A 24,527-nucleotide genomic window follows, 5' to 3' on the forward strand; every position below is an offset into this window, starting at 1 on the left:
GTGATGCTCCATTACAATTCCTCTTTTTTTCCTAGAAAAACTTCTATCCGGCCACTTCTTCTTTTAGGGTTTTCTAAACAGTTTCAAGGTTGCATCCTGAACCCATACAATCTATACAGAAAATGGTCTCATCCCCTTAGAAAACTCTGTGTTCATATCAAACCATTCACAATAGCAAATCAAGGCTCCTCCACTTGCCCTACCTGTTCCAAGGCAAACAAACTCTATGTCATCATTCAGCCTGTATCACTTCAGGTCCTCCTCCAACAATTCATGCTGGATGCTAATTCACCTGCTTCAGATTAAAGATGTTTTCAGTTATTGTCACAAAATTCTGTTTTGTGTGAGAAATCACATCTCAGACACTTCTTAAAAAATCTTGGCTTATCTCAGCATTTCCTCAGGATTGACCTTAATTAACAAATAGAGTTTGAAGGTAGAGAAACTGTATATTGCTGGTTTTGACTTCAGAAGGGACTGCACAAGTACAGGAGCCCACACCACAGATGACAGACAGCTCAAAAATACACATCATGCTTCTTTCCATAGTATTTTAGGTACTTCCTTCTTGCGTTTTCAAAGAAGGAACTGGCACATGGAGCATTAATTTTTAACATTGCACGACAAGTTTCTTCAGACCTAAAAGTCCAGCATTTTTAGTTACTGAACAACAGATTTAAAACCAAAAGAACCTTAAGAACCTGTTGAATGATTCTGGTTTTGAAAAAAGTTAAATAGTGAATTCAGACAAAGATTGCTTCCTTCAGCTCCAGTGTACATAGGAGACACCACTGACACAAGTTTCCCATCACATTTGTTTAGAATACTCTAACAAGTAACCTAACACTTTGAAAGATTAAATACATGTGTTGCATTCAAGTTACACAGAAGTCATAATTACTTAATTATATGTACAAATATAATTTCATTTGTAATTTTGAATTAATGTATACCATAAGTATACTCTGCATCTTAACTGCTGATCTCAGTTAGCCACAAGGTGGCAGAAACTTCAAAGATAAAAAGATCATTGTAGGCTAGTCGGTGGGCTTGGTTTTGTTTAATATGCTACAACTAGAAAAGATGGGGAAGAAATGTTTGTGTCACCAGATTTAAAATTAAGGAGCACACAAGTCGTTTTTCTACCTGTGGTGGAAAATAAAAATTAAACCTATGGCATAATTTGGGGGCCTTCTATGATGGGGCTACAGAACTGATGGACAGGGGCAGAGCAGTTGACATTATCTACCTGGACTTGTGCAAAGCGTTCGACACTGTCCCACACAACATCCTTGTCTCTAAATTGGAGAGACATCAATTTGATGGGTGGACCACTCGGTGGAAAAAGAACTGGCTGGATGGCCACACGCAAAGAGTTGTGGTCAATGGCTCAGTGTCCGGCTGGAGACCGGTAACGAGTGGTGTCCCTCAGGGATCGGTGGTGGGACAGGTCTTGTTCAACATCTTTGTCGGTGACATGGACAGGGGGATTGAGTGCGCCCTCAGCAAGTTTGCCGATGACACCAAGCTGTGTGGTTCGGTTGATACGCCGGAGGGAAGGGATGCCATCCAGAGGGACCTCGACACACTTGTGAGGTGGGCTGATGCCAAACTTATGGAGTTTAACCATGCCAAATGCAAGGTCTTACACCTGGGTCAGAGCAATCCCAGGCACAGCCACAGGTTGGGCAGAGAAGAGATTCAGAGCAGCCCTGCAGAGAAGGACTTGGGGGCATTGGTCGATGAGAAAATGAACATGAGCCAGCTTCAGTGTGTGCTTGCAGCCCAGAAAGCCAACTGTATCCTGGGCTGCATCAAGAGGAGTGTGACCAGCAGGTCAAAGGAGATGATCCTGCCCCTCTACTCTGCTCTCGTGAGACCTCACTTGCAGTGTTGTGTGCAGTTCTGGTGTCCTCAACATAAAAAGGACATGGAACTGTTGGAACAAGTCCAGAGGAGGGCCACGAGGATGCTCAGGGGACTGGAGCACCTCCTATATGAAGACAGGCTGAGAAAGTTGGGGCTGTTCAGCCTGGAGAAGAGAAGGCTGCTTGGAGACCTCAGAGAAGCCTTCCAGTATCTGAAAGGGGCCTACAAGGATGCTGGGGAGGGACTATTCATCAGGGACTGTAGTGACAGGACAAGGGGTAACGGGTTAAAACTTAAACAAGGGAAGTTTATATTGGATATAAGGAAGAAATTCTTTACTGAGAGGGTGGTGAGGCACTGGAATGGGTTGCCCAGGGAGGTTGTGAATGCTCCAGCCTTGGTGGTCTTCAAGGCCAGGTTGGATGAGGCCTTGGGTGGCATGGTTTAGTGTGAGGTGTCCCTGCCCATGGCAGGGGGGTTGGAACTTGATGATCTTAAGTTCCTTTGCAACCCTGACTATTCTATGATTCTATGATATATAATACGGAGGTTTGAAGGAAAGCGACATGCAACCGTTAAGTAAAGCATTATGGTTTTCAATTTTAATATCTAGATTGAAAGTTATTGATTACTGAAGATATAAGCAAGCACAAAATATGTGGCCCAAAGTTCAAAAAACCCAAATAAATTATTTTAGGTTTCAGATTATGATCTTTTTTTGTGTTTGGAAGCAGCATTACATTTTCTAATTTAAAAAAATATTTCTTAAGGGAAAATTGTAGCGAAATGGCAAACAAATAGGGGAAGAATGCAGCTGCTAACCAGACATACATGGAACAACAAACACTCTAAAAGAGCATCAACAAAGTTTTTTAAAACATGGCTAAGAATCATTAGCAATAACTCCCATCATCTGTCATTGGCAAATCACTAACTTTCTGCCCTTCCCCATTGAATATTCTTACCCAAATTTTCACTTTTCAAAGTTATTAATTTATTTTTAATCAGAGTGCAGGAGAAGTTAATAATAAAACATAACAAATAAGGATAAAGCACACAAGGCTTGGTGAGGGGAAGACTAAGCGACTGTCTTAAAAGTTAGTGCTTACAAGATCATTTTATCAATACATAAATCAGAAGGGAAGTTGCATATAAAAATCACAACAACATGAATCCCAAAATGCAAGTGAGACAACAGTAATAAGTACATTAAAAACTTACTGTCTAGCCTGGTCCTTATTGCCATATGTTACATTTACAACTGCAGTCTCCGTGTCAGTGTTCACTAGAGAGAAAAATGCAACAAAAAGAGGTTCAGTGTGTGCTCACTTCCCACTCCAAATTTAAAAGCAATTTGAGAGTAGAGCCATACCTTGCTCACAGTTCTCCACTGTTCCATACTGAGCTAACAAACTGTCCAGCACCTATGAAGAGGTAAAAGAAACGACAGGTTTCAATTTCAGAACAGATTAACAAAAACCAGCCTGTAAAACTAGTAAAACATGTAATAATTTTATCAGAACATAAAGCATTCAAGGCATCCACTCCAATAAGGAAGAGATGTCGACTATTTTGGGAAGAACAAGCACACGTTGCTTGTTTTTTTCCTCACATCAATCTGCATGTAAAACCTCATGAATGTGAAAATATAGAACATAATTCCAAGAAGTCACATGGCACTGCGAGTCACAAACTCTGAAAATAAACTTCCAAGTCACCTATCCTCACAGTGGGCTAAAGCAGAGGCAGGAAGAATCAGAGAAGAGTAAATCCGGAATAAAACCTTTCCATGCATCCCAAGCACGTATGTGTAACTTTGTCACTGTTTGGGTTTGTCCTTTTTCCCTGCCAGGTATAAAAATGTCATTCTCTTACTTAGAGGGGACTTGTCTATATAGAGAAGTTAACAAGAATAACCAGTACATCAAGAGCTGTTCTGCAATTATTTGAACAGTTTTCCCAAAGACCTATTCCAGAGGAACCACTTGCACAACAGTCTCTTCATCGTTATTTGAAAGATGCAATTTGTCCTTTGGCAGAAAGGTAGAGAGGAAGGGATAAAACCGTATGACATAGGGCAAAAGAAATCCAAATAAAGTGATTTTATTTGGAATACATTGGTTTATTCTAGTCAAATGGAGGATGAAGGGGCAAGAGACAATGAGTCTTTTAGGAAAACCCAAGTGCCAGAATATTACAGTAGAAACAATACCCACAGCTGTATCTTCCTAAAATTCCCACGGTATATAATTTATCTTCTTCCTGGTGAGAAGTAATGTGACTGTGGCAGTAACTAGCACAGAACACAAGTACATCATTGTGGTTTACTGCATCCTAAATGTTTTGTCTCAAGAATTAAAATGATGCTGGAAAAGTCCACTATTTACACCAAGAAGTGAAAAAGTAAACTTGCAATATCTTCTGTGACCAACGTGTCATTCTTCACTTTGATCAGTCTCTTAGGGCAAAATATCAGTACGAAATGGAAGAACCCCTTTAGGGAAATGAACTAAGCAAGGAAGCAGGGATAGAAAGAAAGTAGTAGGCTTAAAAACACATCTGTGCAGCTTCTCACTGCCGTACACTCCCGTTTGGTATAGCCAACAACTGTGTGTGTACAAAACCCCAATCCCTAAAAATGTAAAATTCAGAGTCTACATCATCATGAGATTAAGAATTCAAAATTATAATTTATTACAGCACCATATACTTTTACTACAATATAAAAGACATTTTTAAGATAAATTGCAGTTTATATGCCCAAACTTAATGACAACTTCCACCAGTATAATTTCGAATCTTTACCACCTACTAAAATAGAAATTGCACAGACAATTTCAAAGGTAACATTTCAAACCAGGTATTTAAAAGGCAAAGCACTGCACTACTACTTCCAACTGCAGAATTTCTATATCTTTCTTGTATAGGGTCTAAGTAAGTTTTGTTAGCAACTGTTTTGTTTTCATAGACAAGTTGTTAATTGTCCTCTCCTTCTACAAATAGAGATTGCCCACTCAGAGTTTGCCTTTTCAATGCCCTAAAAACTAAATTTTTCTGCCACTGCTCATGTCTGACAATTTGAAATTATCTAAAGTAAAATTTGCCCTGAAACCCACTAAATATTCCTGAAGCTCCAGGGGATTCAAGTAAATTAAAAGGCTGTGGAAGAGCCTTTCAAGACAATTGAAATGTTGGCACAGACTAGTAGGAGAGTTGTAAGGTCTTGCAGGTCTGCAGCCGTACTTCCAAAGCAAGCCAGAAGAGTCACTGCATGCGATTAGAGGAAAGCCTTCTTCTATAGGCAGCTTATCTGGTAATTGTGCCTCCCCTGAAATCAGCTGGTGAGCAGAATCTCAGGTGGGGGTCAGGGTTTTAAAACAAGAAAAGCAAAGTAAGTCCCTGGCTTACAGCTCATTCTGAGATGGTTACTTGAAATAGGATACTAAAGAGTTCATTAGTCTGATAAAGCAATTTCTTTGTCCCTACAGTATTTCAACACCCTTGCTGTACTACACAGCAGGCTGTACTTCAATGTGAGCTACAGTCTTTAGTTAGTTTTCAACAAATTTTTGTTATATTCCAGCTGTGCGGACCACCAGCTCATGCCACTCTACCCTAAAGAGGCATTGCTTCAATATCACAGAATTTCATTGTCATCCTTAATCATACAGGAAAAGATCAAAACTGGAATGCTAGAGGTACCAATAAGACTCTGCTACATAATTATTAATCAATATTTTGTAAGCTATTTCCATATCAAATTGATATTCTGAGCTAAGCATACCTTGACGCTAAGACGTACATATTAATGTCATTAGCTTCAAGAAAAGAAATGCTTTAAAGCTGAAGCCACAAAAGTTTTTAAAGGTACTATATTTTCTCAAAAAACTACTACTTTCAGCATGTTTCTGATCATTCATCAGAAACCTCTCAATCAACTAGTCTTGCGTCTGCTCCAAGAAGCCCAAGAGCCAAGGGCCCTTTGCTGTTAATACTGAGGAACAGCACAGGATGGTACACAGAGTGTCCCACCCATCTTTGCCAGCAGTTCTCCACTTATGCTGCTCATTAACCCTCTTCTGAGCTGTGTCAGTCAGAGACACTGTCCATCTGGGCTTTAATCCAAGTGATTTGAGTTCCCATATTCTTAAAAGAGTTGCTTTACTGAACAGATTTATGAGAATGTTCCGTAAACGACTGGAGTTTTCTTTAACCAAAATGAGAAAAAAAATCCTATTAGGTTAAAGACACTTGTTCTCCACAGCACTGTTTTTATTGGTTGCTTGCATTTTCATCACCATGGTTCTCAAGCAGCAAGGTTTCAAGTGTGATCAATCACACAGTTAGCCTTTTAACCAGGCTGTATTTAAAACACACTAGTAAAGTTTCAGCAGCAGTTGGAGTATACGCATGCATGCATGTGAGGAACAAGCTTCGTGGGTGAGAACACTTTTAACTGACCCAGCTGATTCAGTTGGGAGAAGTCATTACAACTGTCTTAGAAGCCAGACCCTCTATTGTAACTCACTTTCAAAACACACAACTGAACTCTTGCATGTGTTTCTTGCTTCACTTGTATTTATTGCAATAGCCAGTTTCTATTCACATCCTTAGTTTTTTCCTATTTCTCTCACACTGTCTTTTCCCTCTCCCCATTTTTTTTCCTCTCTAGCCCAAAGCCTCTAGCTCTGCTGCAAAACAAACATGTTTTGTTTAAGCTGCTCTTCCGTAACACTCTTCATGTACAGCCTTGTTGGGCAATCAGAACAAAATTCAAAGCCAAGTTGGTGGTGCAGCAGCAATTCTGATGAGCAGCTGAAAAGAAAAGTTTATTTGTACAAATATTTAATCTAAGCTGGAAAAAAAAGTCTTTCCTTTTCTTGAGCTCTCCTTCTAGCAGTTGTCTAAATTGGGTCTCCTGCTCTTGTTATAGCACAGATGTCTCTCTCACAAAAAGCTGCAGTCTTATACTGTGGACTTTCATTCATCAAGCTCTAAAAGCCAATTCTGACTTCATTATAAACAGCATTACCCTACACCAAGCCCCACAAATTGAGGCTGCTTTACAAGGAAAAAAGAAACAAGGAAACGTTACTCTTCAGTAGAGCCAAGAGCTCAAAGCACACATTAAAATATCCTAGTTCTCATACAGATTTCACAGGTTTAGAAGTAGCACCTTTGAACAAAGCGGAGCAGTTGTTTTCTGCACTTTCAGAACAGACTATTTCATACACATTGTCTTATGGTGCTGTAGATTTCTGCCCTACACCATAAGCAAATTAGTCTCAAGACATCTGGTCCATAAGCATGGTTATCCATATTGTTTCTCTCACACATGCACTTAGAGATGGGAACTTCACAGTACTGCTGTAGAACCTGAAGTTATTTTCTCTACTCATGTAGAGCAAATTCATTAGACCACCACCCTTGTTTCCATGACTCCTGTCACCTTGATTAGAAGTTAAAATTAGACAACACAACAGAAATCACAAATGGCAGTGGCAAAGAGATAGGAGGATTAGGATCGTTCAGTAGAACACCACGTGGAAATTTTTGGCTGCAAAGACCTTGAGCATCCTGGGTAATTTAACAAAAAGGGGTGAAGGAGGAGTCAGGTAACAATACGAGGAAAGAAGAAGTTATTAGTGCAAGTGGTTTTTTGATTTGAAAGAGGAAAGATGGGTTGAGAGAAAACAAAAGAAACAAGTAAGGAAAGGAGGGGACATCACTCCAGATAACAAGCCTGGCTGAAACCATTAATGTGATCTGCACAGTTCAAGTACTCTGTTGCTATAATTAAGTCCACAAGAAAAAGACAATTTTCAATTAATTATATTAATGCAGCTCAAACTGGCCTGATGTGACACTCAGTGTGCAGTGCAGCACAAGCAGAGCTGGCATTTTGTGACTTCCATGTCTGAAACAGGACCTTGCAAAGCCACCACTGTTCTTGCAGCCCCACCAGCTGCCAACAATTGATGATACCAAAAAGGGTCATTGAAGTACCTTCAGTTTGGCTTAGTATTTTCATTGGTATAAAACGTATCCCCAACAATGGGTCCAGCTAGCATGGCTGTACAAAAAATTAAACGTGAAGAAGACACTAAAAGATGCCTGAGGAAGCAGTCATTTTTGAAAGATGCAATGGGATAACGCTGCATCTCTTGTGTGGAGGTCAGGTGAGCCCGGCCCCAGGTCACCCAGCACACCTCCCAGGCTGGGCAGCCTGTCTGGACCACTGCCACCAGTCAGAACTCAGACATGGCAACTTCACCCATTTTCACAGAACATGTTGGTCCCTTGTAAAGGCAGAGCAGCATGGACATGGAGCACCTAAAAGAGCACATGGTCTGCCAGGACAAAGTTATTCCTCCGAAACCTTGTGAAGACATTTGAATAGGCAAAGCCACTTTGCGATGGCTCAATACACTGCAGCATGTGGTGATGGTGTTTTTCATCTTGTAGGCCCTCCAATACCCAGTTTACTGTCTCAAGAAACCGTGACCATAGTCTGGAAGAATCAGAAAAATAAGTCTGGAAGCTGCTGAAGTCATTGTTTGCACACACCAGAAAGGCAGCGCCTGAAAACAATAACTCTGGCTTATTTACCACATCCCATACAAACCCTGGAGTGAATTCTTCTCCTGGGAACTTACAGTTACATCCAAATGTTCAAAACTATTAATAAGTTTACCCTATAATACAATTCTGTTTAGGTGGCATTACCAGGGTTTTAAGAATGTAAATCTGAACCACAGAGAACAAAGACAAAATTGACAAAGGAACTACTCAATTGAGTGACCAATTTGGACACCGAGGGCTTGATTTTCCACAGCACTCGGCACGTCTGTGTGTTCAAAGGGCAGCTTCAAAGTCACTTCTGGTAGCAAGAACACAGCAGTTCTGCAAGAAGGACCTGAGGCTCATCATAAGACAAACTGAAGTCAAGGCACACTCTAAGTAACCAATAGCAACTTCTGCTTTAACAGTGTGCTCAGCACCAGAGAACCAAGAGGTGTAGAATTCAGTTTGCCATGGCAGCATTCAGTTCAGGAGTTTGTCTTCCTGAAAGTCCTCATCTTGCTGCACAATTAAGGAAGTGTGTCATGAGTAACAGGGGCACAACTCTTACCGGCAAGTGAACTCCACTGCACAAGCTGGACTTGTTACTTGACAGCAGAGCCATGCTCCAGCCTGAGCCAACATCCCTCCTACAGTGCCAAGAGCAAACACTAGGTCCCTATTTACCTTGATCTCATTATGGAACATCTGAAACACTCAATTAAAAAATTAGTTGGTTATATGTACTAAAGAAGAGATGATTTGGACTGTTTCAACTTCAGTGTTTCAAGTTAAGCAAAAGTTATAAAGCAACTGATGACAGGTCTCAGGTAGAACATCCCTTGCAACCATAACTACAACTATTGTAACCAACTCAACATACCACATGTTTTAAAGTATTTCTAGATAATACTGCTGGACCATTTACATTTATTTATATACATATTTATATTTATATATTTTATATTTATATGTATATATACACACACACCACATATATAAAATAAAAAGATAATGGAAAAAGAGGACTAAATGCTTTAAAGCCATATTAGTATTCAAGAAAAACATTTAAAAGATTTCGCCTTAGATCTGCTAAATCAAAGAAATCACATAAAGTATAATTAGCATAACTTACAGAAGGGAGAAGGTTAGCTTCTAAAGAAAACAATTTAGAGGAATCCAACAAGTGTAAGCAACACAGTAAAACCACTACAGCTGAAGATCAGCATCAGGACTTTCTTTCCTTCGAGTAAAAATTCATACAATGGAAGATGAAAAAAGTCATTGCCAGTATTGTAATGAAGCTCTGAAAATAGAAGAAAATGCAAAAGAAATTTATGGGCAGGGTTAGCCCAGGTCCTCAATGCACCAAGCAAAAAGTTCTTGTCTGCTTTCATGTTACCACATTACACCCTAAACAGGAAAGAATCTCTTCAGTGTGTGATAGGGAGGAAAGATTAGTGCGCATTACACTAAGGAAGTATGGGATGAAAAAAAAAGAAATCTTAGTATCAAGGCTGACAAATGGCATTAAGTGGTCTCTAAGTTTAAAAAAATAAAAAGGAAAATATATTTGAAATGTTTAGAGAAAGGAAAAAAAACCCAAACCAACAAACCACTTATTAGGTGCATGGGTGGCCTCCTTCACAAAGAGATTAAAGGGAGCAGGATAATTCAAGTTTGGAAAGGATCAAAAGGGAATATGATACAGGTATTATGAAATAACGAATCATGTAGAGATGGCCAAATTGGCAGCTTCGATTCACCCTTCATCTAAATTAAATGAAAACAAGTTTGAAAACACAGAAATAAGTATTTATGCAACACTATCTGAATGTAATTAAGCACTGCACAATATCTGCTACAATACTGCATTAATCTCCCCTCTCATCATGCTAAAGGTGTAACTCCAAGGAACAGTTTCAGATAATGTCTGAGTTTAAGAACCAGGTTAGCACTAATGCAAGCACTCCTGATGCAGTACCCATCCTGATTTCCACAAAATTAAAAAGCACTGTCATGCAGATGGGCCCTTAAAGGCAGCAACTGCTGTTTAATGCAGCTGATCCCTGTTCCCAGGATCAACTTGTGGGCACTGGTGGGGCCCCCTTCCTCCTCCTTGGGCAGACGGGCTACCAGAACATTTCTGCGGCTCTGCGTGAGGGAAGGATCACACGCCGGGCTGGCAGATGGGTGTTGTGAAACGTAGTAGGAAGCAGCAGCAACACTTAGCTCGTGTTCATCTGCCTCCTCTCGCATTGAGGCAGCCAGTTTAAGTGGAAACACTCTCCACTGCTTCCACGATCCCATTTGTAGTTTGCCAAAGGGAAGTTAAACAAAAAAAAAAAAAAAAAAAAAAGCAGCCATAAAATCATTGCTATCCAATGAGCATCCATTGCCCAACTTTGATTAAATGATAGACTACACAAAAGCAAGGGAGCCAGCAAATTTTTAAAGAATGTTTGGAAAATACACAGGGATGAAGAATGGATTTTCTGCTTTGCTCACAGCACTGTATATTAAAATACAACTGGTGTTTTATTGGCAGTTTTGACACCTTCCTATGGAGCCATCCAGCCCTGGTCTCCGTCAGGAAAACTGCTGCTCAGCCACACAGTGCAAGTTGCAATGTCCTACTCAATGACATGAAAACCAGAAAGGAAACAGTTACTTTTTTCCTCTCCCCCTTGACCTCTCACAGTCTTCCCAACTTTGCTAGCTCTATATCATCACCAGAAACATCTTTTCAATTGAAAGGTTTGTCAGGGAGAACTGTATTTCTCCTCTACACTTTACTCTTGTCTGTGTATGTGTGCGCACGTGTGCGCAAAAGACACTTTCAAAACCTATTTTCTGTAGCTAATAAAAGTCTTGATGCCGATTCATTACTGTTCTATGAGGCTGGTGTTCATCCGATATTTTTAGTTTCAGCATAATAATAGATCCTTCATTTAAAAAATGCCTTCTGTAAAGTTGGAAATCTGCAACTGTAATGGAAATCTGTCAGACTAAAAATCAATTTTTGAATCATCTTTTAGAACAGATCAATAATTACAACTTCCAAGAAATTTCTCAACAAGAACACAGGGATAGTTCCATGAAGAGGCCATACATATGAAAAATTTTCCTTCTGGTACACGTATGCCGGTGCATTGTAGAAACAGAGCCAAGTCAGTGCTTGATACCACTTGATTCTCAGGGAAAATTTCCCTGGGACAATTGTCCCATATTCTAACATTAAGCATTTCCTCTAGATCTGCTTGTAACTATTGAAAAATGAGAGAGGGAATCATAGAGGAAAATCCTGTAAAGTGGATTTAGTTCATAGATTAGTACAGATAAAAATAAAGTATATTAATACAGAGATGGAGATCACATCTGAGACTCTCCCTCTATTGTGCACAAGACTCAAGATGACAAGCTTTCAGGAAGAAGATAAGTCCTTAACAACCACTTCATGAGTATCTTCGATCTCTTTATAACCAGGAAAAAACTGTAAGAAGCTTGAAGCATTTTACTTGAGTTATATTCACAGGATTTCCCTTCCCCCTTTTTAAATTGGTCATCTACCAATTTAAAAGCCAAGATGCAGGCCATCCCTTGGCTTCCCAGCTGTCCTACTAAGGGACAGCACTGCTGTGAACCAGACATGTAAGGGAAGGTTTGTCCTCTAAACAGCTAGCCTCTGAGCCTACTGAAGGGAAGGAATCGTTATCTGCATTTATGGAGGCTCACAGATACATGAGCCGGGTTGCTGAACATCCTCGTACAAAACTTTTTCCTCAAGCTGTCAGTGCATGTCACCTACCTCACCTCCCCAGTTATTTTGCTGGCATGGCAAAACTCCTGTACCAGTATGCAGACCAGCGGTTTCATAACAAGGGGCAGCTCAGTCACTTTAGTTGTAACAGCTATAGTCAAAGTTGCTAAAGTGATCCCAACAGCTGGACAATACAAGTCTTTCTTAGTCTACCTCTCCTGTTTTGTGCGGCTATTTTCATGGAGAGGTGAGGAATAAGGACAATCTTATCTAGTCCCTGCTGTAGGAATTAGGCAGTGAAAGAAGTAGAGGAGGTTGAAGTAGTATACTCAAGAATTCAAGCCTAGGGTCAGGCAAAAAAATACGAGTTGTATACACTTTAGAGCAAGGAGCAAAGATCCTGGTAGAGCAAGATCACCACCTTCAAGTATCTGAGTTACTTTGAGCTGCAGAATTGGGTTAAAATAAAATCTACAGTAAAAGTCTCTACAGTGCTAGCTAGTGCAGATGAGAGCTTTGCAAGCAACAACAATTAGTGCCGTCGAAGTCTCCAAGCTGCAGTAACATGAACCTTGGAGCAAAGGGGTTTTGAGTGCAGAAAATTTCTATGGTAAGACACATTATCTAGCAGCTACCTAACCATTCAGATAAGCCATAAAAGTATACATATTTAAAACACTCAAAACTAAGTTATTAATCCCCCCTTAGAAGTTAAAGAGATTATCGCAAAATTCTGTTAAACACATATTGACCAAGAGCTATGAGATTTCCAAGTCTAGCTTAAATTATATCCAACTCATGCATTAATCTGAGAGGTAAGGTTTAAGAAGATATTTACAAAAAACCACAAACTTTTGAATGTAATTATCTAAACTAGAAATAAAGATTGCAAAAGATGCACTATGCTAATACCGTTTGACCTATATACACAAACAAAACAATTCAGAGCATGACTGCTGAGTGCTAGCTTGACAGCTTGCAGAATATAAATTGCTTTTAAGTGTCATTTGATTGCTCCTTCAAAATTGACAAGTAAGATGACTGGAAAAATTCAAGAAGAACAGCCATAGTTAAGTCAGTTAACTACGCCTAACCTGGCTCAAGAGTGATCTTTGCTTCCATCTACTTGCATTCAGAGCCTCCTACAATGAGAGGTAAGAGAGTTTCCCATTCACAGCCTTGCAGTGTGCATTCAGTCACGAGCAAGCTCTCCAGGTCTGAAGTTTATTCACAGCCTCATTATTAATAAAATTAGAATACGTTTTCCCTTCTTATAAAGGGAAAACAAAAGAGGTGCAATCAAAACCAGCAAGTTTACACCGTTCCACTCATTTTGCAGTAATTGATACTCTAGTGGCACAGACCTGAAAACTGAAATACCCATAATCCTCACAAATACTGGAATGCATAGAGGAAAGTAGAACTACCAACTAACACAGATGATACATGGTTTCTTGTTCCTTTATTCGAAGATAATTGCTTGCCCTGGAACACAGTTAGTTGCCTGCTACTTCTCAGGCTTACTTATGAAAATCACAGGAAATCAAATACAACACAGCAGAGGTCTGCTGTCCCAATGAGATCTGCCTACTCCAATGGCCTCACAGGAAAGTTTACACCTAAGTCTCTGCCTTATATTTTGTAGCTAAGTTTTCAGTTCAACCAAATCAGCTCTGTCCAAGACATCAGGATTTAGCAGCTAAAAAAGCCATTAGAGCTGTCCTTTGCAAGGATCACTCTTGCACAAGCATCTGCACAATGTGGTAACTCCAGATACTAGACTGATGCACTTCATTTTTAAACACACAACAAAGCACTTATTTTCCAGAAACCTAGAAAGACAATTTCAATACAGCTTCTTTCTTGTTCGTCCTAAAACAGGCACTGCAAGTATTTGGAGAAGTGGCTCCAGCCCTGTTTCACTACTGCTCTATAAGCAGCTGCATAAGCTACCCTCTACTAACAGTACTTTAACTGTCTATGACAATATTCCCCTGAACATGAATCAAAAACATCTGTAGTAGCAATAAATTAAGAGTAAAGGCAAACAATAGTACAGGGCACTGAAGTTGTATGCCATTTACCAGTTTCACATTTACTATACAATAAACTATCTCCTCTTGTCAAAACAACTCATTCTCCTTAAAATGCTTAAAATTTAAATTTTTTGACATTTAAAAAGCCAGCACTGTTTAAAATAAGGGAAGTGGGAGTGTAAATCCCCGCTATACGCCTGTATGAATGTACACTTCATTCTGATTTTTCACTGATTCATAGCAAAACACTCAGCCCGACAGAAGGGGAACTAGATTTTTAGGCACAGAGGGAAAGAGTACTTCAGTGCTTTGCTATTGACATGGGAAGAAAGAGGAGGTGGTGTAAGAGGAACTGAAATCTTGGTTATTCGTCTGCTGAATGTTCAGGGAGTCACAGTGCTTAAATCCCTTCTCATGGCATCTGGATGAGATTGCAACATGCTATTCAGGGCTAAGCATAGCAAAGAGATGCCGAAAGCAGTAGTAGAGGACTGCTAGAGCAAGAGAAAAACTGATTTCAAAACATTAGTGGCATACACCTCTTGCATTACACAGTAGCTCTGCATAACAAAAACAGCAACAAACCAGGGTGGCCCCTGCCTCAAAGAGCTTGCAAACTGTAGGCAATGGGTGCAACAGCTACATAGAGAAGTATTATGGGTAGGGGGAGAAAGGCGAAATGGACAACACAAGCATCCACCTGATCTTTTGGTTCAAAGATTGTCCTCAGCCAGCCTGGCCCGCTCCAAAAGCCTGAAGCGGGCCCTCCTTGCTACCTGGCCATAGAAGTGAGTAGGCTGCCTGAGTGCTGAAGGGGATAGAGGTGAACAGTGAGGCTGCAGCATCCAGGAGAGATTTCACAGGGAACCAGATCTACACCATTTAGGAAATGACATCCAGCAAGTGACCAGCTACTGTGGAAGTAATACTTCCTAGGTGGGACTTTCAAACTATGAGGGGCATCATGAAGGAGTCTCCAAAAACTCTGGACAAGAGAGTTTAGAGACAAGCTGCATCAGAAGGGATAAGAGAGCAGATAGGAAGATCAGGATCCCAGGTCAGTGACCACACAAGAGCAGTTTCTGAGTGTAAGGGAACATAAATGAGAGATAGAGCTGAGGAGCAGCAGAAGCCTCAGAAACCAACTAAAACACACTCTCTTATAAACCAGGTACTGTCACACACACACACACACACACACCAGTGCTTGGTTTCGGGGAGATGGAAACAGCTCAGCATACAGAAGCAGCAACATACCAGGAGCCCTGAAGCCAGAAAGCATAAGACACAAAATACTGATGACGATTTTCATCGCCCAGATACTCCAAAGGAGGGAGGAGGGAAAAAGGAACATGAAGCATGACAGATGAGACCCTCTAACAAAGCATGGCAGAGCTCCGCTCAGTACAGAGATACTCCAAGCTGCTCTTCAGACAAGAGCTGACTGAATAAAGATGGACCTGTTGCACATGTTCTACTATAAAGACAGAGTTTTAAATTATGAATAACAACCAAAAGGCACATACAGTGTGATATCCCAGAGGAGACAAGTAGTATTTAAAATGCCAAGAAAAACACAGAAACCCAAGCCACCTTCTCCCTCCATGAAGCTAGAAGTAAATTTCCCAATAACCGACAAAAATGCATCAGGAGCTAAACAAAATATGGACACTGGGTGTGAAGAATAGGCATTTGCACTAACACAGCACCTTTCTGCAGACTAGCTGCTCCTAGGAGGAATAAGAGAAGGAGGAGAAGAAGCTGAGGACATCCCATTTCCAGATGCTTTTCTTACTTTAAAAATGTCCCAGTGCTTTGGAAGCCTTTTACCAACATGTTTTAAGGTCTTTGGCTTTAAATGGATTTGAGAGGTTCAGACTGAGAGGTTGCCATATTGTTCCCTCCAGGACATCACAACATCCCTGGCAACAGGGCTGACAACACTAGAAGAGCTGCTGCCAGCCACAGAGGCTGGCTTCGAAACCTGAACACCCTTGGCTAGAATTTAAAGCCTAAACACTCTGTACCACCCCAAAAATACATGAAAGCATTTGGCCATTCTTTCACATAGCAACAGGAAAATTACTTTTCCCTCTGCTTACCCGACAGCATGCTTAACTTGCAAACTAGCATAAATAGTAAGCCCAGCTATGGCAGAAAAAAAATTATGGGATGGGGTAACATGGCTGAGTGTGCTGCAGCAGCCTGTGGAAAGCAATACCCCATGAGGTCTGGCAGTAGATCAAGGGCAGTCACTTCAGTTACTTTTCAGATTATATAGCTTTGTGAAATTATTTTGGTAATATTCAGCCTTCTAAAAACCCCCTCTATGGAAAGCAGTCTTTTCTAGTCCCTTATTGTTGAGCTCTTACCCATCAGTGCACAATGTGCTACTGTAGTTGTGCTGGCTACCATGCCAGCAGAGCAGTAGTGGTACATGCTGTTGAACCAATAAGACCAGCCCAGAACATGAGGAATGTCTCCCTTTCCAGCCTCCTCTTTAATTTTAGCGCGAGCACAGCTCTGCTGCCAGGGCAGGCCATGCCAGGCCAATATTTGATTTGTAAACAGACACTCCAACATGCTCATCTTAGCTGCAGGCTCCAAGTTATCTGCTGTTACTCTCAACTGGCATGCAGGAAGACTCCTGCATGTAACCTTATCTGCAACAGTGAGCTTTCACAAGAAAGAGGCAGATAGTTAAATATATTTTAATGATTATATTAGCTTTTCCTAGAAGAAAAGGGACAAAACAACCTTGACAGCCCCTTTGTCACCCTCCAGCCCAGGTTATGGGAGGAGTTCAGGAACCAAAGGGCAATTAAGGCAGACACATTTTGCCTCTGCACACTACAACATGCATAGGGTGTGTCCTCTATGTTTAATAAAGGCTCTCATGCTTTCCAATATAATAAAGGAATAGCCCCAGGGTCAACATTCTGAAAATACGACTAGACGGTGACAAGGAGACATATCAGCTTTGTGCCTTGTATTGTCTCCCACCAGTACTATGCAGGGCACCCCTTAACCTCTTATTAGTAGTGGCTACCGCACAGCAGGTCCTGAAGTGCACACCAGGTGCTATCACAGATAAACTTAACTTCTAAAAATTAGTCCAGACCCTCATTTTTCTGGCAGCCATTTGGATACACAGTCTCTGATATCCAGTTTCAGTCAAGTGGAGTCTTCTGAGGTTAAACTTATAAAAAGTGTTCATCTTATGTTCATTTCTGTCTGCTCAGAAACAAACAGACTTCATTTTTTTCCCCTTACCTGTTTAATAAGAATCATTACAGAAGTGGACACACACAAAAACGGCAGCAACCTACTTCCAGACTGGAAAAAGACCAGCCTTCTGGACTGATGGACCACTCTGCAACTATTCCCTTGAACAAATCTCAATACTAACTGTAGTAGGGTTTCTTTGTTTGTTGACATTTTTTGTTTACTTGTTTGTTTTCCTTCTGTGAGTCTTGCCTAAAACTTAAGGACACAAGCTTTTTCTTCAGTACTTTTACAAGAACAGAGGATACTTCTTGCAGGGATCCAAGATAACCAAGCAATAATGAGCAGCTCAAAGGTAGCAATGGGCTTTTGGGGGAGCAGAGGAGGAAATAAGAAATCCTCCCCTTTTCTTACTTCTGCCATACTTTAAGTAAAAAAACCCACAGTTAGCTCAGTAAGTCCTCCCACCACCTCCCTAATATCTAACTAGAGAATAAATGCTCACATGCCACTGGTAGGGAACTTAAGTCTCTGAACAATGACACCTGTATGAGATTATATTCCTCACTGTTTGGGCTGCATTAAAACTACCACTAAAAGCTTCAGTGCTTGTGGTATTTTGATACCTTCAGACAAGAAATCAGGAAACTGTAACTCAAGAGATTTCTGTCCAAATTCTGGAAAAAATGCAGTTTGATTTATCTGCATTTTGACTACATCTGTGACTACATGTTACTAAATTATCAGTCCTTAATTTCAAAAACAAACAAAAAAAAAAGGTGTCAGCAAATAAGCATTACCCAGTTCCTCTCATCTGCTTCGCCTTAAGGTGTGGGCACCAATGCCTTCAGCTAGATATTCGTCAGGCTTTAACAAGAAGATTATGAAGACTGGTTTGCTCACCTCCAGTTGTACCATGTGAGAATGAAAACAGAAATACTTCACAAGTGCAAATATCTTTGTCACATTAACCATGTTAGTACATTCTCCTAGAAACCTCTTAGAAAAACATTCAGGCTGGTTTCTGCTGCTGACAGACATAAGTCTTAGCAAATCCATCCTTAAGATGATTTAAAAGATTTGTTCACAAGATGGTCCTGCTCACTATTTCCTTTCATGCTCCTGCATAGGTTTTCTCTTCCACTGCTACAGACGTGGATTACAGATGCTTGTGCTTGAGTATGTGCAGCTGACCACTACTTGAAAGTTTAAATACCTTTTTCTTTCACATATATTTCTGTGTACATATGCATATATGCACACACAACATATTATACATATTCATTCATATCCCGCCTACTTGCAGGATAGCAGGACTCAGAGCATGGAAGAGCAAGCTGATATGAGAAGCTGCTTCGGGCCTAAAAATATAGGTTGTGGGATGTGTGCAGAGCACACACATCTCAAAGAACTCTGCGTAGCATTAGCTTAAGATGAATAATGTTCACTTCACTCACGATTGGCTCATTTAAAAAGTGACATCTCAAAGGCTGGTAGGACATATGGAATATTGTTTACTGAATTCAGCATCTTGTCATAGGCTTAAACAATTTGATAAATACAGCTCAAGCTGGCCTCCTAAAGATATTCAGATGAAATACTCCTCAGCCAAAGTGACAAGAACTTACATCAGCAGTTGAGAGCAGGTCTACCAGGAAAAGTTTTGCAACATGACAGAAACACCAAGAAGATCTAATTTAGAAACAGATATACAGTAGCTCCATACACTGGCAAGCTTCATGTGCATCTTTCCATGAGACACACAAACCCTGTACCTCGAGACCTGAACCCTGTACTTTGTGTATGTACATACCCTGTACATGTGCTCCCTTATCCTAACATTGCGGCACCTGTGGTGTTTCCCCACACACACTACTTCAAAGAGGCAAATGTCAACAGGAACACACTGAAAGTTCCATGCAAAGAGCACTGACTTACAGAAGGTTGTTAAAAGCACTTGAACTTTATCTGCTGGAACTCAAGTCAATCCAGCCACTAGTGTTCATGCCACAGTAAGGCTGCAGCTCGAAGACCAGGTCTAGAACTTGTCCCATGACAGCCACAGCTGCCTCGTTTCAGAACCAAGGCTGGTCTGATGAATTAGATCCTTGACTGAAGTTGGTTTTGGCTTTTGATGCATCCCCCAAATTCTGGAAACAGACAGCTATATGAATCACCAGAGCTATTCAAATTCTAAACAAGTCATTTTACCCAGCATAAGGTGCAATCAGTGCAACTCGGTAATTTCAAGCCAATTGAATCTGTACCTCTGGAGTTTTTTAAAGTATTAATAACTTTTAGACACTCACCACTAGAGATACCCTTCCCATATCGCTGCTGGTTTTATACTTATTACTTAGGAAGACTTCTATCGTTTCACTTGTCTACAACAGATACTAAAATGTTTTATGCACTTGAAGACTTTCATCTTCACAGAAGACAGTGGAAAGATTTAATGACCTCAGGACTCCCTTGGATGTCACATTTTAGTTGGGTTTTACTTCCCCTGCTGGAGATACCCTCAAAGTGGTCTACATACTTTTTCAAATGGCACAAGAACAGCAAACTCAGGGCCACAGGGAGACTCTTTGCTAAAGAGACTAATGTGACAGGACTGGCTGAGAGGAGGATGTTCATCTTGAAGGAGGGGCGGCCTGATGTAAAGAAAAATACCCACAGCCATTCTACTCAGCACTGGGAAAATATCATCTGCTAAAACCCTTGTCTCTACAAATATTATTTGATATATCAGTAACTGGTTTAAAGTAAGCCTATATCCATCAAATCCTTGAATAAATTTCACTTTAAAATTATCCAAGATACTTCAGAAAGTGAATGCTTAGACTCTGCACTTCATCATTCTCTATTGCTTTAGAAACAGTACTAAGGTGTTTGCAAGCCCCTTAGTTTCATTCCCAATTTGAGCCAACTATGAAGTGTACATTATGCAGCATTAAAAGACAAAGAGGCACATAAACCAAACCATGATTTGTTAATATAAAGCTGTATGTGAGAGCATAGGCACAAAACATAACCATCCATCTACTACACAGTTCATATACTGGGGAAGCAAACATATGTATGAATGCAGACAGCTGTGTGAACAGTTCCAGTTAAAATACAAAGTATGTAAGGAAAAGAACAATGTTTCAAGAAGATATTCTTTAGTTTCTCAAAATCTACTTTCTATTATGCTCTTAAATGGAGATGAGAAGCATTGTAAAGAGTATCAAGTAGGTATGCAATGTTTTGAAGAAAGGATAAAACAAAGCTCAAGATCTAGAGAATGCTAAGGTTACATGGAGCTTATCACACCTGTAGAGAGTAAAGGAGAGTGAAGGTTTGGATCAGGGGTTTGGAGGTCAGCTTTTTCTTTTTTGCATTTCAAATTTTTTGCCATCAATTTTTAAAAAACATATGGTCAATATAAATCCATTATAAATATATTTATATATTTACATATAAATGTGTAAGTATATAGTCTATAAATATGGGCAAAGGGTATTGACCATAAAAAAACTTAGTACTTGGAGCACTGTGGAACAGCAAGTGACAGCATGAGAACACCTTTCCATTTATAACAATGCCATGAATGCAACAGAAACAACTTGAGTTCGTAAGAGATGCACTATGTTGCATTAGCAGGGACCAGAAAATACCTTATGTTTTAACTGTAATTAGCTTTGAAATACAAAGTTATTATTAAATCCGCTTTAGAAACTTCAGGGAATACTTGCATTTCCAGCTTTAAGGCTATGAAAAACTTAAACTGCAATATATAAGCACGCATCAACAGCCCATCACCCCCAAGATGTTTCCTGCCTAGTAAGCTCATAGCACTAGTTGTACATTTGTCCTTCATTTGCTACACCATGAGGAAAGAGCAGACATAGGTCACTATAAACCATTCTATTAAACACTCATTTTCTAACCATCGGAGAGAAGACAAATGGTCCAAGTTCTGAAGTTACAAACTGCAAACTTAACTAGAACCATAATTACAAAATTCTGACTACTAAATTATGCATGGCGAGGATGAAATATTATGTTTTCTGATCGAAAATACAATCACCTCTTCACACTGGCCAGTAATAATAAGATCTAAATAAACGCTCCATTGTGTATGCTTCTAAACTACCCCAAGCAAGTATAAGTTTTGCTGTAACAGTGGTTACTAACCACCAAACTATCAGATCAAAAAAAAAAAAAAAAATGCATAGTTTTCCAACTTGGATGTGAAAGTTAAATTCCTTAATCCAAAGCAAGTCAGTAGAAGAACTCAGCACCCCTGCCCTTCTCGGCAGAAACAGCAACTATTGCAGATCCTCAACCGTCGGTCTTATTTGGCTTTATTGGGATATTTTTCCCCCCTCAAGTATCAGCTGCTAGATAAAGAAAGCTGCTCTCTACTACTTACTACCAAGAGAATTGTATCTGTGTAACCTTTAAATACACGGGCAACTACACAAACACCACTCATACTCAGCTCTGAGTCTAATAATGAACAGGCAGTTGTAAATCTGGTATGAAGCAGACCACGTGAGGATATGGCCATCTGTATAATGACTGCAATGCACATTACTGGTGTAGCGTGTAATGTTCTTTCCTCATTAAAAACACCAGCACAAAACCACATATGTGAAGCACATGCCTGTTTACAACAATAACTTCCACAGAAAAGCTAGGAAGATCGCAAAGCTGGCGACAAGAAACAGCAGTTGAGCCTCTCACAGCTGTGTGAAGTGTCATGAAAATGAGCTCTTGCCCTGCGATGTCTGTCCATGTTGAGGAGGCTGTGAGCACAGACCGTGAGAGCTAAAACAGACCTCAAGGTTTCCCACACAGCATCTCCTGGTCACTGTGGCAGGCAGGTAGGGCTTCATTTTGCCCACACACCTCAAAGTGGCCAGAAGGCACACGAGCAGCAAGAAGGGAGAGGCTGCCTTGCAACAGGGAGTGAAGAGGGAGGAAAGTCAGAGGCAGGAGCCAGACATGTGCCTGCAGCTCCACAGTCTCCTACACCGCAGCTCAACACCACAGCTCTGGTCAAGCCCGCGGTGGCTGATGCCAAGAGCCATGGCAGATGTGACCTTAGGGCAGGCAGCTGGAGGGGGCAGCTGGCCCCAGGTCTCACCAAGTGAGCCCAGCCACTGCTTACAAAGCAGCTCTGCGGCCACCCCAGCAAGGGTGTCAATCTGTTGACTCCCAACAGAGGAAGCTCTTTTGCTCACAGATCTATTTTTTTTAAAGCTGTGTTTCTTCTCCTTTTGGATTGTCGCTTATGAGCTGTGAAAAAGTGCAGCAAAATATATATTTTCATGCTCCACGAGTCACGTTCTTCCTCTTATCTTTGTCCCAGCCATACACCATTTCTGTATCCAATTCAACAATACCAAAACAGGGACATGCATTTCCCTCCTACAACAGGGTTTTCAGAATTATTCATGATTTAGAAATGCACAGCTTAATTTGGACTGTTTTACAGCCTGGTCTCTGCCTTTTAATGCTGTGTAACTTGTACTTTATAGTGGCTCAAGCTGCGAAGGAAACTAAGCACAGCTTGTAAGCTCCTCAATTCTGCTTCTAAAGCAATAGAGAGTGATGAAGTACAGAGCCTAAACATTCATTTTCTCAAGGATCTTGGATTATTTTAAAGTGAAATTCACTCAAGAGTTTGATTGATATAAGTGTCAAGGAATCCTGTGCAACACTAACGTTTGGTATTAGGCAGGATACAGTGCCAGCACTGACAGCTATTTTGTTTGCAAGGGCAATCGGTTTGGAATAAACCAGATTATATTTGCAGAGACAAAACTCTCTGCAAAAGCTGTTTCCCAGCACTGAACCTGCAATGGCTCTTCCCTCTCCCTACCTAGTCCTATCAGGTCTTTCCCCCAACAGCGCTGGTTGCTCACCAGGTGCCACCACTGGAAGAAACACACAAACTGCTTTGAAGGCATCTGCAGCATAGGAGTGAGAGCCCTCCAGGGCCCACAGAACATGACCTCCAAGAAACAGCTGAAAGACTTGCTGTCGTACCAGCTACAAAAGAGAAGCCTGAGGGAAGCCTCGAGTCTGTGGATGTATATGGAGGGAGTAGAGAGGGGTAGGAGGCATAGAAAATTCCTTTACATCAGTAGTGGATCTGCTGAGCAGTAAACAGGCTACAAATAAACCAGGGGAACAGGAGGCTGAACAGAGGGGGCAATGTGAGGAGGCTGTAAGAACCACTGCTTGAGAAAGCAACAGTGCCAGCCGAGAAAAACAAAGCCCTACGCAAACCAGCACTTGCTCTTGTCTCCCTATGCTTTCACATCCTGGTCCTGGCCCATGGACAATGCCCTTCAGCCTGCCCCCCTCACCACACACCAGGTTTCCACTGCCCTCAAGGCTTCATGATTGCTAGACCACTGTGCTTCCTCTCCCCACAGGCTGGGGGTGATCAGAGTCCTTGCTCAGCTCTTTGTAGTGGCCACCCCAAATAGCAGCAGACTGGGCCACAGCCCCAGTGCTCCCTCCTGTCTATGCATGTCCCTTCTGGACACCACAGTCACAGGCCCCAGGGGATGATCTGGGGCAAAACCACCCCAAAAACACCTATTCCTTTTGGGCAGCAGCAATAACTTTCTTCAAAGTCCCACAGACTCTTGCGTGCTCTTACCATAAAGGTAAAACCAGCAGCAAAGGAAGCAAGCAAGGAAGGAAGCTACATAAAGCCTGCAGTTAGTTAAAATAAATCTCTCTCCTCCTCCCCTTTCCCTAGGCCTCATACACCCTTTCTGCTCTGAGCACAGCAAGCCACTTCTCTGGTTCTCTTACACAGGCTCTGTGCTTAAATCAGTCCTGGGCTGTGCTCTGAGGGATCCCTTCCTGCGTGACCGAGAGAAACACCATTTGGTAACACAGCCAACTGCATGGGTCCAAAGGCAGATTCTGAGGAACACCTCTGAGGGACGTGCAGCAACCTTCACGTGACACATGCAGTGTAACACCAGTAAAAAACAGCATGAAATGCTTTCATGAGCTTAACTAGTTCAGCTTTTTGGAAGAAATGTACGGCAAAAGCACAGTCATAA

General features: G+C 41.0%; 1 protein-coding gene across 4 annotated transcripts in view; it reads right to left on the reverse strand.

The window, feature by feature from the left end:
* The window catches only part of IGF2BP3 (insulin like growth factor 2 mRNA binding protein 3), a 115,823-nt gene that overhangs the window by 41,677 nt on the left and 49,619 nt on the right, over positions 1-24,527 (reverse strand). For all 4 annotated transcript variants that reach the window (XM_080611978.1, XM_080611977.1, XM_080611976.1 and 1 more), the window contains exons 4-5: positions 3,242-3,293; positions 3,091-3,154 (exon numbers count right to left, since the gene is read on the reverse strand). In XM_080611978.1, coding sequence (XP_080468104.1) covers positions 3,091-3,154; positions 3,242-3,293 — 116 coding nt within the window. The remainder of the gene's footprint in view (positions 1-3,090; positions 3,155-3,241; positions 3,294-24,527) is intronic.

Source organism: Psittacula echo (assembly GCF_963264785.1).
Source record: "Psittacula echo genome assembly, chromosome: 2".
Taxonomy (NCBI): domain Eukaryota; kingdom Metazoa; phylum Chordata; class Aves; order Psittaciformes; family Psittacidae; genus Psittacula; species Psittacula echo.